The following is a 17,953-nucleotide window of genomic DNA, read 5'->3' on the forward strand; positions in this document are numbered from 1 at the left end:
AAACGAACTTAATGCTTCTTGCTCATGGTCCCTTGTGTACTGAGTCATGGCTATACACACCTGAGTTGTCACATCTTTTATGCCAATCTTATTCTGACAAACTCTAGTGGTACACCACTCCCAAAACCTTTCCCTCTTTTTAAGCTTTCATTGTTTGATGAGTGAGGCCTTCTTCGGAAAGTCTTACATGTGCATAATGTTGAGAGTATCGGGAACGACAATGGTTGATCTTTATTCTTGCTAGATTGGGCACTCTATTGTCTAGCAATAGGTGGGGGGGGGGGGGGGGGGGTGAGAGTTGTGATTATGATTTGGGAGCAATGAAAAAAGAAAAGAAATAACTCTTTGTGTTTAAGTGAATTGTCTTACTGGGATAAGTAGAAAAAACCTCTAGCTCAATTTATGAAAAGTCTTGGCCCCCATTTAAAAAAAAAAAAAAAATAAAATATGAAAAGAAAAGAAAAAGAAAGAAAAAGGGGGCTAGCAAAGTTGTTAGGAGCTAAGTAATGTTTTGAGGTTGTGAAAAATCCCTTGTAGATTTCAAAGAGAAGGAGTTAATGTTCTTAGGATCTTTTGGTGAGAGATGTGAGTTGGGTTTGACATTTGAGAATGATTGTGTAATTGTATGTTTGGGAAAAGGGTAAAACAATGGAGATTGAGCATTGTATGCATGAGTTGATCCCTTTCTTAGATATATTATGTGCAATGTCAAAGCTACTTGTTTCGAGAGTAAACCACCTTAAAGATTTTATGTTTCGAACCTCTTGAATCACTTGAATAAAAGCCTTCCCTCACCCAACCAAATGACTTGGACCAACTGACCATTTGCAAGAATTCACATGATGTTTTGTGCTTAATGAATGTGAGAGTTGGTTGATTTGAATGTGTGGATGCTTGATGATGAGTGTAACGGCAAAAAGAGTTGAGATAGGCCTAAAGAAGCTAGAGTGTAATAAGAGAGTGTTCTCATGCTGGATTAGATGTTGAATCGAGTACTAGTTGTATTTCTTTTGGCTATGAGCTCCCACCTTCAAACCTCTCTCCCTATGAGTTCTAGAAAGTTCATTTGTGGACAAGTAAAAGAACAAGTTTGGGGGAGTTGATATCTTCCATATTTCCATTATCTTATCTATTCATCCATGTGCATTTTGATCATATAGACTAGGATTTAGCCATGTTTAGGTTACATTTTGCATACGTGAGTCTCTATCAGGTGTTGGAGTGCCACATGGAGTTCTTGGGGCTATTTGGATGCATTTGGAGCTCAAAAGAGGTGAAATATGTGATCATTGGACGAGCAGAGCAGGGGAGCGAGGTTCCACAGCGACGTCACGAGGTCGCTCCAAAGCACCTCTCAGAGCGACCTAGCTGGATCGACCCCGTGAAATCGCTCGCCATATTCACCCAGTGAAGCGACTTGCCCAGAGCGACGCGCCGAGGTCGCTCGCATCTCATACCCCTCTCGGAGCGACCTCCCAAAGCGACACCCCGAGGTCGCTCGCTTCTCTATGGCGAGACGACACGAAGCGAAGCCCGGAGCGACCTCTCAGAGCGACCCACTGAGGTCGCTCCCGAAGGCCAGAGCGACATGCCGAGGTCGCTCCGCGTCTATTGTTGGGTCGATTTTCTATTTTACTTAAGGGTCTTTTGGTCATTTCATTATGCACGTTTTTATTTTCTAAACCTATGTTTTAATACTCTGTAAGCCACCAGGAGGAGACTATCTTTTGATCTATTGAGAAATACACAAAAACTCTCTTGAGAAGTTCATCTCTTGGATTTTGATTGTTACGTTCTTGTGTTATTGTTGATTTCTTATCTATTTCTCTACATGATTAATCTGAAATCCAATATGAGTTTAAGAGGAATCATGGAGATTAGTGAGTAATCACCTTTTGAATTCATGGGTTAGGGAGATTAAGGGTGATTAGGTTAGTTCTAGGATGTTTTAGTGTAGATCATTCTTGTTCCTTGCTAGTAGAGTATTCCTAATGCATCTTCTGAGTTGGCCACTCAAAAGTTGATCAATAGGCATTTCCCACCCGAAAGGTGTTTGATGAAATGTCTGAGACAACTCTCCTAGGCTTTTAGTATATTTTGCCAAAGACACTTGTTGTTAAAGATGCTAAGATAGCTAATAGACTTGTTAGTAATGATTGCTTTCATATTATTCAACCAAAGACATTTGATGTTTGAGATATGTTAGCAAATGAGCATTCATCTAGACATAGAGCTTGCTTAGAATTGTGTCTAGGCTTAAGGTTGATAGTTTGATTGATCATTTGTCATCCTTAGTTCGATACTTGATCACCCAAGGTCTAATCCCTATGCCTATGAGTTCTCTTTTCGCTTAGTCAAGAAAGTATCATTCTGTTATTGATTTCTAGTTTTAGTCATAACTTAAAACCCATCTAAATCATTGGTTGCACTTAGATTAAGTGAGTACTTGCATTCTCAGTGCTTTGATATCCCTCAGAACTAGTTCGACAATCACTATACTATAACATTTGTCTTAGGAGCCATGAAAACTCCTACCCTGACATGTCTCACTTGAGTCTTCTTCCAATGGCAATAATGAGTAACGAAATTATTTTTTCCAGCCATAAAAAATGTTTGATGGTATCCTCTAGACTTTCAAATCTTCACTCATGAAGACATTTGTTTCACATAAATCTTCCCGAACAAACATTATGAAACCTATTATGCGGATGTTTATTCGTGAAACGTTCTTTTCGTAAAATCTTTGGGTTGAACGTTTTTCCGATTATATATTTTATTTGTCACAAATACAAATATGTATCATATAACATATATGTCTTAATATGTAATTCATTAAAATAACACTACACTATTAAAACTAAAAAATAAATTATTTTGTAAAATTAAACAATAAAATATTTTATTTTGTTTATATACAGTTTTATATTTAAATATAATAATTATTAATTTATCATTTAAATGGAACAACATTTTGTTTATTATTTTATCGAGTTATATTATATTTTATTTATATTATTAAAATTAAAGTATTTTTTGGCACTGTTTAAAAACATGGATAAACACTATAAATGAGAATTGTTTTAAGACATGGATAGCCATATAGAAAAGAAGTATAGTGTTATTTAAGTAATTTCATTAATATAATTATACTATTATATTTCCATATTTCACTCATTTGAACAATTTCATTGATTATATTACTTTAACAATATATCACATCATTAATTATATTATCATAATAATAATAGTGCAGATTTTTATTTATTAATTAATCAACATTAAATTTGTGTCAGTTATAAAATCAAAAATGTAAAATAACTGGGTTTTGCATATGTTTAAACGTTCGGTTTAGTTTGTTTTACTAAAACTTTTTTTATTTTAGTTTCCATCGTTAGAAAATTACGTAGCCAAAAAACATAATTCAAAAACATGTTTTTGTGAATAAAAAATAACTTAAATCAAAATAATACAAATATATTACATTTATTGTCATTTAATTTTTTGCTCCATATAATTATTTTACTAAACAAAAAAATCTTTCTATTTCACTTAATTTATTCAAATACATAAAAAGAGTTCTTTTTATTAGTTTATAATCAGTTAGGCATGAAAATTGGCTATCCATTTAGGCATTCTTTTAATATTATAAATTTACGTGTAGATTTTGAGTTGGGTCATTCTGGGTCTGGATAAGTTTGGTTATGATGTATAGGAAACTGAAAAATCTAAATAACAAATGTATCTGAAACGGGTTCAGATATTTGTACCAAAAATAACCATATTACTCGATTCGGTCCAAGTCTTTAGAATATAATTAGTTATATTACGATTCATCTAACTATATAACATTAATAGTGAAAACAAATATCAATGTATAAGAGTGTAAGAACCATCTGCGCAGATCAATCTCTAGTACTGTTTAAAAAAATATTAATTTATAGAGTAGTAGTTTATAAGCTGATACGATTTTGTGTTTATTATTTGGTTACTTTCCGAGCTATACCTATATTTAGTCTTTTAATTTGGGAAAGTAACATTTTCTAGTTGTCTCAATTCATTGACTTAAAAAAGAGAGGTACAAAGACTCTCACCATCTATATTATTAAAAGAGAATTACCCATTTGAAAATGTTTTCTATATTATTAAAAGAAAAGTACCCATTTAAAAATGTTATTACCTCATTAATTAAACTTTCTATTTTTTTTGCTTGTCTTTTTCAGTTGCATTTATGAAATATCCTAAAACGAATAAAACTACCTAATTTATTACTTGTCTTTTCAGTTACATTAATGAAATATGCTTAAATGAATTTAAACTTCCTATTTTATTGTTTGTCTTTTTCAGTTACCTTAATGAAATATCTTTAAATAAATTTGGACATAATGTCATTTAATCAACCAAAAAAACTCATGAGTTATCCTTACGTGCATAATTTTAATAAAGGAGATTTTTAAAACAGTGCATCATTAAAATGTTACCTAAAACATGCAGCACGAATATATAACATGCATCAATAAAACTAGAATTTGACTCACACAATTGTACGGATATTATTTTCAGTTGATTAAATTTAAAAATAATTATTTATTCAAAAAATATTTAAGAATGGCTATGTTTTTAAAAATTATATGGTATTATTTGCTCATAACTCATTTGTCATTTGATAAATTTTTAGAACGAAAATTTTATCATAATATAACTCAGTTGTCATTTGCTAAATTTATGAGTTTTATTTATATTTTTTATTATTTAATTATAATATTTTCATTTTATATTTGAAAGATAAATGAATTTTCTTTCAAACAATATTTTTGTAAATGTATTTTTAAAAAAAATAATCAATTAAAATTGTTATTATCATTGAATATCATTATTTTTGACATAATTTTAGTTTTCGTTTACATCAAAACTTATCATATTTTAGGATAATTTTAATTTAAAATATAATTTTCATATTTTTCAAATAAATTCTAAAAATATTTTTTTAATATTTTGTTATAATTGTTAAAAAAATATTGAGTTGTATTTCAAATAAGAAGGTAAAGATATTAAAAATATTTTAATTAAAATATGTAAAATTTAATATAGTTTTAAGGAAATAGTCAAAATAAAAAAAAATTACACATAAAATAATCATGATTTTTGTTAACTGGGCGGATCACTATTTATATGATATCGCACACGAAAGAAAAATTTATGTTTTTTAAATTATCTAATTAACTCTATACTCATTTTTTTATATTTTTTATATGATATCACACATGCGTAAAAAAATAGATAGTTTAAGATGCAAAAAAAAATATTTACTTAATGAATATAATATAAACGAATATTACAAATACATCATTTAATAAAATAAATAATTTAAAACTGAAAATTCATATCCGCGCCGGCAGGATCTAGTAAACTGTTAAAAGAAACATAGCCACATGTTTTTTTGAACATTTAGCCATATTTATTTCGGCAAATAGTGGTCCATTTATTTTATCCCTGTTAGGTCAGATGTCTAATTCACTTCCAGCAATATAAGGGATGTAAGGTTCTGTTTATTAACGTTGATTTTATTCAGTAAGATTTCCATAAACTCATGGTAGTCAAAATCGTTGCTGTTTTAAATGGCAACAATATCCACTTAATGTAGATTTTGATCTTATTCAATTCCTAGTAGTTTTAGTTCATCGATACCTATGAAATGGTTGCTGGAACTGATCTGAAGGGACTATTATTTTGTTGCTGATAACATAGTAAATTTATCATGTTAATTAGAGTCATTATATATTATTAATCTTTATTTATCATATTATATTATGAAAAACGATAAAAATAAAATTACAAATAGAGATTTTTTTTTCTGTTTTGTAACAAATGGCTATTCTATTGCTCAAATTTGAGGTGGTCTTGGTAACCAGACCAGAATAGAACAACCAATAAAGCAAAGAGATCTATGAAAAGAACGGACATTCCTAGCTAGCGAACCAGCAATTTCATTCTGCGCCCTTGGGATACAGCTGATCTTAAATTCTAGAAAACACATCTGGAGAATTTGAATGACCTCCAGCTCAGATGAAAAGCTTGGCTAAGCTTATGGATCCGCTATCATTGCAATAAGGTCCTTGCAATCTGTCTCAAATCTCTGACAGGTCGAATGTTGTAGCATGCTCTCCATTGTCCATCTCAGCACTTCCAGTTTCGAGTGTAGTGATGTCTCAAGCCTCCTTAAGTTCTGTGTCTCCATAAGTTGGATATTTCCCATGCTATCCTTCCAAACCTATCCAATTCCGCTGAATTGATCCGTGGATGTCCATGAACCATCCACTATACAAATATTACCCAAACTTAAGGCTTGTGTTTCTTCAACAATTTGCGCCTATGGAAGAGCAGGTATAGTATCCTTTGCATTGTACCATGGCTGGCACTCACTCTCTGCATACCTGATTAGCACAAATGGGTCTCTATCTATACCTTTGAATAGTTTATCATTCCTAGCCTTCCAAATGTACCAAATTATCCAAGGATAAATGTCTATATCATCTTTTGGCTCCATAATACTATTCTTCCTCCAAAATAGATAGTTCATGTTGGCGTAGTTACTCGAGATAGGGAAGGTTTGAGATCTTGACGGTGTTGATGATAATGCCCATGCTTGTAAGGCCGGTGGGCATTCGAAGATCGCATGAGTAACAGTTTCTTCTGGCTCTCCACATCTTGAGCAGTAGTTATCACATGCATATTCCGACGTACCATATTCCTTGTGACTGCTACCTGTCCTGAAATCAATTGCCATATAAGATGACAAATCTTTTGTGGTGCATTCACTTTCCAAGAAAATGCTTGAAGTTTGGTTATACTGGCTCTAGAACTTATTTTTCCTCATCATCTATTAGTATATTTGTAGCTACCCAATATCCAGATTTGACTATATACTGACCATTTTTGGGGTGGCTCCAACAAAAGGTATCACGTCGATAAGTAGGGCTTATGGCCAAACTCTGAATCATCGGTATGTCCTCTTGGGCTACATATTGTTCCAGTAATCGCGCATCCCACTCCTTTGATTCAAAATTAATCAGACTACTTACGATCATCTTTGGATGTACTACTGGGACCCTGGGCCGAGCCGTACTTGCTGGTGTTAAGGGAATCCATGGATCCTGCGAAACATTAGTTTCATAGCCTGAGTGCACTTTGTTTATGATACCAAAAAGTAATAGCTTCCTTGCCGCTATAATACTCGTCCACACATAAGATGGGTTATCCACTGTGCCAATTCGCAAAGGCGAAGTCAGGCGATAGTATTTTCCCCGAAGAACTGTCGCCACTAATGAATCTGGAAATTGAACAAGACGCCAAAGCTGCTACGCTAAAATAGCATGGTTGAATTCATGGATCATGTGAAAACCCATTTCACCCTCCTCTCTAGGTGCACACATCTTTTTCCATTTAGCGCAGTGAATTCCTAGTGAACTCCTCGTTTTGGTGGTTTTGAGCTCCACCAGAATTGTACGATTGAACTTGCAAGGTTCTCATATATCTTCAAAGGAAGCAAGAAACTGGACATGACATATGTCGGAAGATTCAGCAAAATAGATTTAATTAAAACTTTCTTTCCTCCTTTTGTTAGACATCTACCAGTCAAACCATTCACTCTATGTAATAGCTTTTCTTTTAAGAAAGTGAATAGCTTACACTTGGAGCCACTAATATCCTCTGGGATTCCTAAGTAGGAGCCCATTCCCCCTTCGTTTTGTATACCAAGTGTATCTGTAATCAACTGTCGATCATTTTCTGGAATCCTCTTACCAAAGAGTAATGAGGATTTATCAAAGTTAATACATTGACCTGATGCTTGCCCATATGTCTTGACTACTTTCATAACTTCTTCACATTCATGGGGCTCCGCCTTACGGAAGAAAAACCTATCATCAGAAAAGAGAAGGTGTTATACCGAGGGGCTAGCGCGTGCGACTTGCATCCCCTTTATCTTCTCTTGGTTCTCTGCATGATTAAGAAGGCTAGCGAGCGCTTTCGTGCATAGAATAAATATTAAAGGAGACATAGAATCTCCTTGACATAAACCTCTTCCTGGGACAATATTTCCCCTTGGTTCTCCATTCATGAGAACTTTATACTTGATCGAGGTGATGCATCTCATAATCAAATCAATCCATGTTTCTGAAAAACCCATCTTCCGCTTGACAGCCTCAATGAATGACCATTCCATCCTATGAGATGCTTTACTCATGTCCGTTTTTATAGCCATTTCTCTTAACTCTTCCGCCTAGCTTGGTTCTCAGCGCATGGAGCATCTCCTGAGCTATTATAATATTATCTGGGATCTGTCTTCCAGCAACAAAAGCTGACTGGGTTTCAGATATCCGTTGTGGAAGAATCTTCTTTAATCTTTGGCATAAGATCTTAGATATTATTTTATAGCTGACATTGCATAGACTGATAGGCCTAAACTTTGACATCTCATTGGGCTTAGTCGTCTTAGGGATTAGGCAGATATTGGTATCATTTAGGCCATGCACCATTGTTCCTTCAAAAAGAAATTGATTAACCATACGAGTTAAGTTTCTTTGACAATATCCCAAAATTTCTGGTAAAAGAGGGTTGTCATTCAATCTGGCCCATGGCCTTTTTCTGGGTGCATCGCGAAAAGCGCTAATTTAACCTCCCATTCAGTTATTGGTGTTGTAATATCCTCATTTATTGCCCTAGTAATCGTTGTCGAGACCTCTGCTAGCGCATCAGCTATATCCTCAGGGTTGGAAAACTCAAATATTTGCCTAAAATAGCTAGTAGCAATGGCTACTAGTCCTTCCTCATCCTCCACCACATTTCCATTTTCATCTAGGAGTTGTGTGATCATATTCCTTGCTCTTCTTTGCTTCACTAGCGCATAAAAGTATTTTGAGTTCCTACCGCCAACGAGGAACCCTACTTTTTTGTCTCCAAAACATCTCTTATGCATTAAGAGTAGTAGATAGTTCCTTTAGAGCATCTGCTATTTCCTCGGAAGTAGCATCATCATTCGAATATAGACCTTCCACCTTTTTCTTAGCTTTTCCGAATTCACATTGTTTTGTCTCCTCCATTGGGTCAAAGATTTTTGACAACTAGCAATATGTTCCATTATATTCGCTTCAGGAAGCAGATCCTCTGACTTCTATCCTTCTAGAATGATTTGCCTTAGTTCTTCATTATCCAACCAACGTTTATCAAATTTGAATTTCTTTTTTTTTCTTCAGTGGTTTTGTGTGAATATCCGCTAGGACCGGACGATGATCTGAGCCCCAAAGCCTGAGGTACATAACAGCTGTATCAGGAAACTTTTCATGCCAATCCTTATTCTCCACTGCTCTATCCAATCGACATCTAACAGTTGTCCCTCCTGATCTTTTCCCAACCCAAGAAAGCATATTCCCAGTAAATGAGAATTTCAGCATGCCATAATCACTCAGCATCTGCTTGAAAGGTAAAAAAGAGCTATATGAACGCCTTATGCCTCCCTCTTTTTCTCTATGATCAGTTATTTTACTAAAATCACCTATCATGAACCAAAGTCCATTTGGTGCAGTTGAGAAACGCGTAAGACGTTCCAAATAGAGATCTTATTAAAAGTATTTAAATCATATATAAAATGGACATAACAGTAGACGTAACATGGACTTATGGATCAGTGAAAAAAACATGGACTTATGGTTTATCAGATTAGCTCATATATCTTTAACTTGAACGGCTGATATTAACTGCAGTGAGAGTTGGATTGAGCGTAATGACTACGATAAAGAGTCGGACACATGGTCCCTTATATGACGGGATGGCAGTTGTTGTTTTCACATTATAACCCCTTAACTCATATATCTTTAACTTGAACGGCTGATATTAGCTGCAGTGAGAGTTGGATTGAGCGTAATGACTACGATAAAGAGTCGGACACATGGTCCCTTATATGACAGGATGGCAGTTGTTGTTTTCACATTATAACCCGTTAACTATTCAAACTCAAACTCAGACAACCAAACACTTAAATCAATAAAAGAAAAATTAAAAACATATTAATAAAACAGGTAATAATACATTTAAATTTTTGCTCTTATGGAAAGTTTTCATGTACCACAGAAAATCATTAATTTTAGAGATTTTAAAGGTGACGTGGTTATTTTCAGGTGATGAAGCTGGAAGGTTTGCACGGATTATTCAATAGAGAGACAGTGTTGGAGGATATGAAAAATCATCTACAAGGAGTCGCAAGCACAAGTGACCAACACCGAAAGTGGAGATTTGTTGAATATGGGCAATGGTCTCGCTAGATCGATCGATCAAGGTTGATGGATCGATCGATCAAAGATGATTTCACCGAGAGATTCAAAGCACGTGACGGGTTACTCCTCGGACAACTCAAAGGTTGGATCGATCGATCCAGTTTGTGGATCGATCAACTGGTGTTGCACAAGGCCAATTTTACCTCATCGTTTTTAAGCCCAAGGTTTAAAAGAGATACTATATAAGCTTAATAACCTAATTATTGGCAGTTTAACACATAAATTAGAGATTAGAGAGACAGGCAAGAAACATGAAGAGATAAAAGGAGAATCTGCATAAGAAGAAAAGAAGATTTTGTCAAGAGTCTAAAGTTTTTTTTTCTTGGGTTTGGGTGTTTCATCTCCTACATACTCATAGTGACAATAAACTTAAGTCTTTACCTTATTGTTATGTTTACTTTAGGTGAATAGAAAAACACTACGACTGTTATGTACCGAAGTTGTATACACTTGATACTAGTAACTCGTTGAGAATGTTGTCATCTCTTTAGATATACCGATATAAGGAATTGAGTAAACAAACTTCTAATTTTTATAACTAACTTAACAACAATAAATTAAAGATTTAAAGATTTTTTTTTATCAAAACTGAAGCATTTAAAGAATATGCTATACAACAAATGCATAAAAATCAATTGAATAATACTCCATCCGTTTCACAAAGATAAACTTTCTAGCATTTTCACACATATTAAGAAAACACATTAAATCACTATAATAAACTAGGATAGTAACCCGCGCTTTCAAAGCGCGAAGTAATTTTTGTTAACAAATTCACTAATATACATGTTTGTTCACTAATATGTTTATACACAGAATTAAGTTTTCAGCTTACTTCTAGATTGTATTTTTTGGTTTTCAGTTTGGTTCCGATCAGTTGTGGCTTTTTGTGTTCGGTTCAAGAAATATAGAACCGTTTGGTTATTTATGAATTTGGGTTTAGTTATTTTAGTCTGGTTCCAATAATAATATTAGGCACCTGAAAGATTTTTGAATAATTTTCGAATTCAATTCAAATGGCGTGGGTCTGAATATGGATATGCAATTTTTTATCTTCATTTGGTTGTTAAATTTTCGGTTACATTTTCTTTTCTTTTTTTGTTTTAATGAATTTCTTTATATTTTAAATATGCAGTATATCTCAAAGTTATATATCACGTCAAAAAACATATGCTAATTTTATATCTTTATGTGACAAAGATAAGTTGTATATTCAACAATTATAATCAGAAATATCAATATCATTTTGAAATAGAAAATATTTTAATTTAAATAAGGATTAGGTAGCTATATTTTGGTAATAATTAATAGCTATATATTGGTAGTTGTTGAACTTAGTTATTTATATTTTTAATATGTTTGTAGGAAGAATATATCTTAATCTTTGATTCAAATCTTAATTTAAAATTAATAAAATCATGTAAGATAAATATTTATGAAATATATATGCAAGGTATATATGGGGGAAAAATTCTATGGTCGGACCCGCGAGCCCACAAGTGTTTTTCATTTATAAAGATTTGTTTCCTTATGAAAAAGTAAATTATGTTTGTTATATTTTGTAAATAATAGTAGTGTTGATTTGTTGAGGTGGCCATTCAATTTAAATTTTGATTTTACACCACACTTAACTGCAAGTTATTTTTTTGGCAGTTAATATAACTTATAGAGAATTTATATCAAAATAATTATGTTTAAAGTACCGTAAGTGTTGACAAAAAAAGTACCATAAGGGCATGATTAACTCCGGTCTCTTAGCCGGGGTTTTTAACTCATGATTTGACATTTGTTTTTGATTTTTTACATTTTTCGGGTAAGAGACGGCTCTTATATCTCTTATTTACAAGACGGTTTTTAGCTTTTCTTAGTTAAAATCTAAGAAAAACTAAGAACCGTCTCTTAACCAAAGCTAAAAATCCCAGTTGAGAGACTGGGGTTAACGATGGTCCAAGGTGATCTAACTCATTAGAAATAGAAAAAAGAACTATTACTTCCCATCGTTAATGTTTACAACCCAAGTACTCAGTGCTACTTACTACGGGAGATATTTTTTATTACTTCACATTATTGATTGACTTCTGAAACCTACCGGTTGTTCAAACTAAACTAAGAGTTAAATTCGGCAAATTGTGCTCGTTTCCAGCTTCAATACATGCAATTGCCACTGAAAGAAGGAGAAGCACTCTTCCCTGCCTTGTCTTCGAAAACAATTTTTATGGCGTTGATGTTTATTATAATATTTGGAGTGTGTGTAGGAGCAACATTCTGCCAATCAAAAAATTAAATCTAAAATTAAGTCCATAAATTAATAAACCACAGTAACACCAATGCATAACAGCGCTGCAGAGACACACCTTTATCTGAATGCAAAGAAGATCATTTGTATTACAATAAGCTGCAAAAAATTGAAATCAATAGGCTGAATGATTTCAAGTTTCCTCCTCCATCTTCTATCAGGAATGCAGATGCCTTCAAGTCCACGACGAACTTAGAATATATCCCGCTCCAATGGGACACCTCAAAAAGATAAGAGCTCTTATGTCCCAGACTTCTGACCATTTCGTAATGTTTTGACCTGAGTAATTGTCCTAATCTTCATGATCAAATGATGGTTTAGAGCTTTGGGTTTTTATGGGTCCAGTAACTGGTGCAGTGTTCGAAGCCGGAAGAGCTGACATGGAGTAGCTTCTAAAATGGCAGAATGAGAAGAGTTGAGATCCTGAGCCAAAAGAGAGTGATGGCTTGTGTGCAGTGCTGCTGATACATGGGCTAGAGCTTATCCGAGTCAATATCGTTCTTATCAAGTCGGTCTATCCTGATGCTTCTCAAACTGCAGTATCTCAATGATTTCTTTTGTCGTTTTTAGTGTATAAGAAAGAAGAATATGAAGTTGATAAGGAGAAAGTGATGAAATTAGAATACGTTAATGCTCCACCTCTTTCTCCGAATCTCCATCATTATCCCACAGATACAAAATCTGTGTCGAATTAGGTTTCACACTTTCTTTTTATGAACAGATCAAACCCATAAGAGAAAAAAGAATTCAATAATCGTTGGAACACAAAACTACATGTTGGAATTGCAGAGAAGGGTAGTCTGGGTTCGTCACCACAGACTTCTCCAATTTCTTTAATTCCATTCTACTGTGGTCTATTTGGATTAGGGTTTGTTGTAGTCGAATATGAATTAGATTTCAATTGTCAACTATACATAATGTTATTCCTAATGAAAGGTTTAGAGAATGTTATGTTTTTATTTTAATAAAAGAGATGTTATTAATATATTGGTTTATAAATTGAAACATGTATTTATATTTAGTCACAACATGTCTAAGAAGTCCAAAAAAAACATGCCAAGGTAAAATTCAAATACGGTTCTGTTTTAATAGATTAGATAAAATAGATTATCAAACTTCGTACGATAATAGTTAGTGCGAAAAGGATTAGATGGTGCATAATTAGAAAATATTTGGCTAAATTGCAATAATCTAAAAGAAAAAAGACCTAAAATGTAAAAAAAATACATGGATGACAAGTGTCGAAAAACGCCTCTGCCACTTGTCAGAAGAAGGGAAAAAGTCAACTTTATATTTATAGATAGATAGATATTCTTTTTTTTTTTTTTTTGCAACTTTTTTTCTATTTAAAGCATGAGAAAAAAATAAAACAGGCTAGCCAAGCCTTAGTGTTATGGGCTACAGCCCAGTGAACAACACATCAAGTTACAAAATAAGACCAAAAACGGGGTTACGTTACTGAATAGTCGCTTTCTATTACCTTCCAGTGATGCAATCTAGGTGGAGGATTGAATCCAGAATTGATACATGGTAGAAGCTGCAACAGGATTTGCATCACGAAGGCTATTGATTCTGTTCCTAATAGTTCGATCCATTGTCGCAGCTAAGGAGTCTACCGAACGGTAGTTTTGACGATGGAGTCTCGAATTCCTCTCAACCCAGAGAGAGTAGATCGCAAGCTTCCAAACCAAGCAACATAATCTCTTATACCACACTGGCCCCGTGAGTGATAGTAACGCCGAGATCATCAAACCCCAAGACAACGGCATAGTTAGACCAAGGCGCATGGAGAATCTACGCCAGAGAGAGGCAGAGTAAGAGCATTCGAGGATGAGGTGATCACGCGATTCAGCTGTAGTGGAGCAAAGCAGGCAATTTGGGTCCACATTCAGACCCCATTGTAGGAGCCGATCTTTAGTTGGGAGGCGATTGAGAGTAGCTAGCCACGCCATGAAGTTGTGCTTTGGAATTCCGCCTTTACTCCAAATGATGTGGTTCCAAGGTACTTTGTTGCCATGATTCTTGAGTAATCTGTAAATTCCACCAGTGCTATATTTTTCCCAAACTGTATTGTCTACACTCCAAAATATAGAATCCGGCTCTGTCGTCAAAGTGAGAGATGAAAGTAATGCTTGAACCGTAACCTGCTTATCGGATCTTGCAGGTCTAACTCGCCACGTTCCATTCTGGTAGATGTCTTGGAGGGAAGCAGCTTGAGGAATGCCCATTGAGTTGGAGATAGAGGGTGACAAGAATGCTTAAATAGCACCCAGATGAGACCAGTTATCAGACCAGAATCGCACAGAGGCTCCGGAGCCCACTCTGACATGGATCCAGTTGAAAGCTAAATTCCTAAGACCAAGCAGTTTTTTGACCAGCCATGGGAAACGCTGCTTCGGTTTTATTACCCAGAACCTAGAGAGATCACCTCGAAGGATTTCTTCGATGAACCACGCAACCCATATGGAGCCTGAGGATTTAAAGAGAAGCCAGATGAGTTTTAGTGTGCAGGCTTTGTTCCAGGCTCTTAGATCTCTACAGCCCAATCCTCCTTCATCCTTTGAGAGCGTTACAGTTTCCCAAGCTACCTTTGCTGAATGGCCAGCTTCATACGAGCCATGCCAAAGGAAAGAGCTACAGAGGGAGTCGATCTTTGTGATGCAGGCTTTGGGTAAAATGAAGGTTGAGGTCCAAAAATTAGTGATGCCATTGATAACCGTATTCAGCAGTAAGAGTCTTCCTGCATATGACAAGGTGCGCGCACTCCAGGAGTTGACTTTGCTCTTGATGAGTTGGATCAACGGGGTGCAATGGTGCATAGATAGCTTCTGAGACAGGAGGGGAACGCCTAGATAACGGACAGGGAGAGTGGCAACAGATAGCTGACACGACTGGGCAATAATGTCAACTTGATCCTGAGGGACTCCACAAGACACAAACGAGGTTTTTTGGAGGCTGATCTTAAGGCCAGAATGCGCAGCAAACTCATCCAAAATAGCTAGAATTGCTTGGACAGAGCTCAGTTTGCCGTCCGTGAATATAAGGAGGTCGTCGGCGAAGCAAAGATGAGTGAGCTTTGAGGATGAGCATTTGGCATGATAGCCGAATTTCCCTTCCTCTGCACCTCTGTTCAAAAGCTGAGAGAGACAGTTCATAGCAACAACAAATAGGTAAGGAGAGAGAGGGTCACCTTGCCTAAGTCCACGACGCCCTTTGAAAAATCCTTGCACAGCCCCATTGTAACCAATTGTGTAAGATGGAGTGCAGACACAAGTTTTCAACCAGTGAATGAAGATTGGCGGGATCTGTAGAGTGCTCAAGCAGATGAAAAGGAAGTCCCAATTTAGAGTATCAAACGCTTTTGCTATATCAACTTTCAAGGTGAGTCGGGGAGGACCAAACTGCTTGTGGTAGCCATCTACTACCTCAGTGGCTAAGATTGTATTTTCAACAAGAAGACGGCCTTGCACAAAAGCAGTTTGGTTGGGAAGGATAAGTTCTGAAAGAATGGGCTTAAGCTTGGCAACAAGTATTTTTGAGATTGCTTTGTATAAGGTGGAGCAGCAGGAGATAGGGCGGTAGTCAGTAACGGCTGAGGCACCCGGATGCTTGGGGACAAGGGAGAGGATGGTGGAATTTACAACTGCAGGCAGGAAACCAGTTGAGAAAAAAGTACCAATGGAGGAGAGGACTTCATGGCCAATGATTGCCCAAGAAGCTTTAAAGAAGCCAGATGTGAGACCATCGGGGCCTGGAGCCTTATTTGGGTTGAGTCTGAGGAGGGTCTTGGTGATTGTTTCTGGTGATGGCAAAGCAGACATAGTGGCGGTTTGTTCAGGAGAGACACAAAATGTCAGAATAGAAGCAAACCATTGGGGAGTGGAGATCGTGATCGGAAGGACGTCTGGTGCTAGAATACTCTTAAAGTGTGAGATTGCAAGCTCACCCATAGCAACAGGGTCTGTGATCAGTGTACCATTTGGCAGAATGAAGGATCTGATGGCATTAACCGCAGAACGGACCTTCCATATCCGATGAAAGTAAGAGGTATTTAAATCTCCTTCACTTAGCCAATTAATACGCGATTTTTGCCTGAAATACGCCTCCTCAATGGCCCTGAGAAATTCCCATTTATCATGGAGCTCTTTCTCCTTTTCAAACAACAACATAGTAGGTGACTGAAGAGCTTCTGCCTGCACAAGTTGCAACAAACTATTAGCTATAATCACTCTCTCCTGAATTTTAGAGAAATTTGCAAAATTTAAATCTTCTTACTATCTTACTATCTTACTATCTTACTATTAGATAGATATTCTTACTATCTTACTTTATGTATCTTAAGAATCATTTTTTGTAACTGATCTTAAGAATCATTTTAATAATGCCATTTTTATTATATTCATAAACACCAACTTTTTCAATGTTTATAAACTTTTTAAGGTTGAAGAAATATAATTTGTTAACGATTATAGAAATGGAAATTTGTTGTATTAGAAAATAATAAAACACCATTATTAATTATCATTCGGAAATGAACCACGAGTTTGTTTTAAAAAATTTCACCGATTTCTTTTGCTGGAACTCTATGTCTTTACGAGATTATTTTCATTTTTCAATATGAATTTCATAATTGTAATGAATTTGTAACTTTCCAGTAAATTAATAATATGATTGATAAATACCAATTGATTTGGTGTGTCCCAAATTGATGTCTTTTAATTGTATCTTGCCCCTCTTCATCTCCTTCTAATAAATCCTTTTGCCACACATGCATTTCTGCACCATAATTGATTAGCATTTGAAGATTAAAGATTTTTGCTAAAAAATATTTTGACCATTGTCAAGTCTTGAGTTTGATGAAATATTTTTGTAGGATAAGACAAATAAATCTACCTTTTCTTTTAAGAAAATATACAAAAGATATAAACAAAGTTTCCAAGTTTTATATGTGTTTCTCCAAAAATATTTTATGATCTTTTGGAGTAGTAAATCTTTCTCCTTTTTATCTAATTTTTTCTTTGTTCCGGTATTTTTTTGTTGTTTGATTTTTTCATTGCTCACAACTACTATATGTAGAGACCAAAGATTGCAATGGTTAACTACAAAATATTGCAATGGTTAATCGAATTACAATGGTTTGTAACTAAATGTTGCAATGATTGAACACCAAAACTTACAATGGTTAATCATGAAAGGTCGTAATAGTTCAATTAAACAGTTGTAAATGTTCATCTAAACAATTGCAATGATTTATTTAAATGGTTACACCGATTCACTTAAATCTCCGATAGAACATTATATATGTGAAAATAAAAAAATACAATTTAAA

The 17,953-nt window shown here is 34.9% G+C and overlaps 1 protein-coding gene across 1 annotated transcript; it reads right to left on the bottom strand.

Annotated features, from left to right (window-relative positions):
• Positions 1–14,120: 14,120 nt before the first annotated feature.
• Positions 14,121–14,852, bottom strand: LOC106378851. Its single transcript, XM_013818914.1, has one exon. It carries the CDS (start codon positions 14,850–14,852, stop codon positions 14,121–14,123), a length of 732 nt encoding a protein of 243 aa, XP_013674368.1.
• Positions 14,853–17,953: the final 3,101 nt, after the last annotated feature.

The sequence above is a fragment of the Brassica napus genome, chromosome C6 (assembly GCF_020379485.1).
Source record: "Brassica napus cultivar Da-Ae chromosome C6, Da-Ae, whole genome shotgun sequence".
Classification (NCBI taxonomy): domain Eukaryota; kingdom Viridiplantae; phylum Streptophyta; class Magnoliopsida; order Brassicales; family Brassicaceae; genus Brassica; species Brassica napus.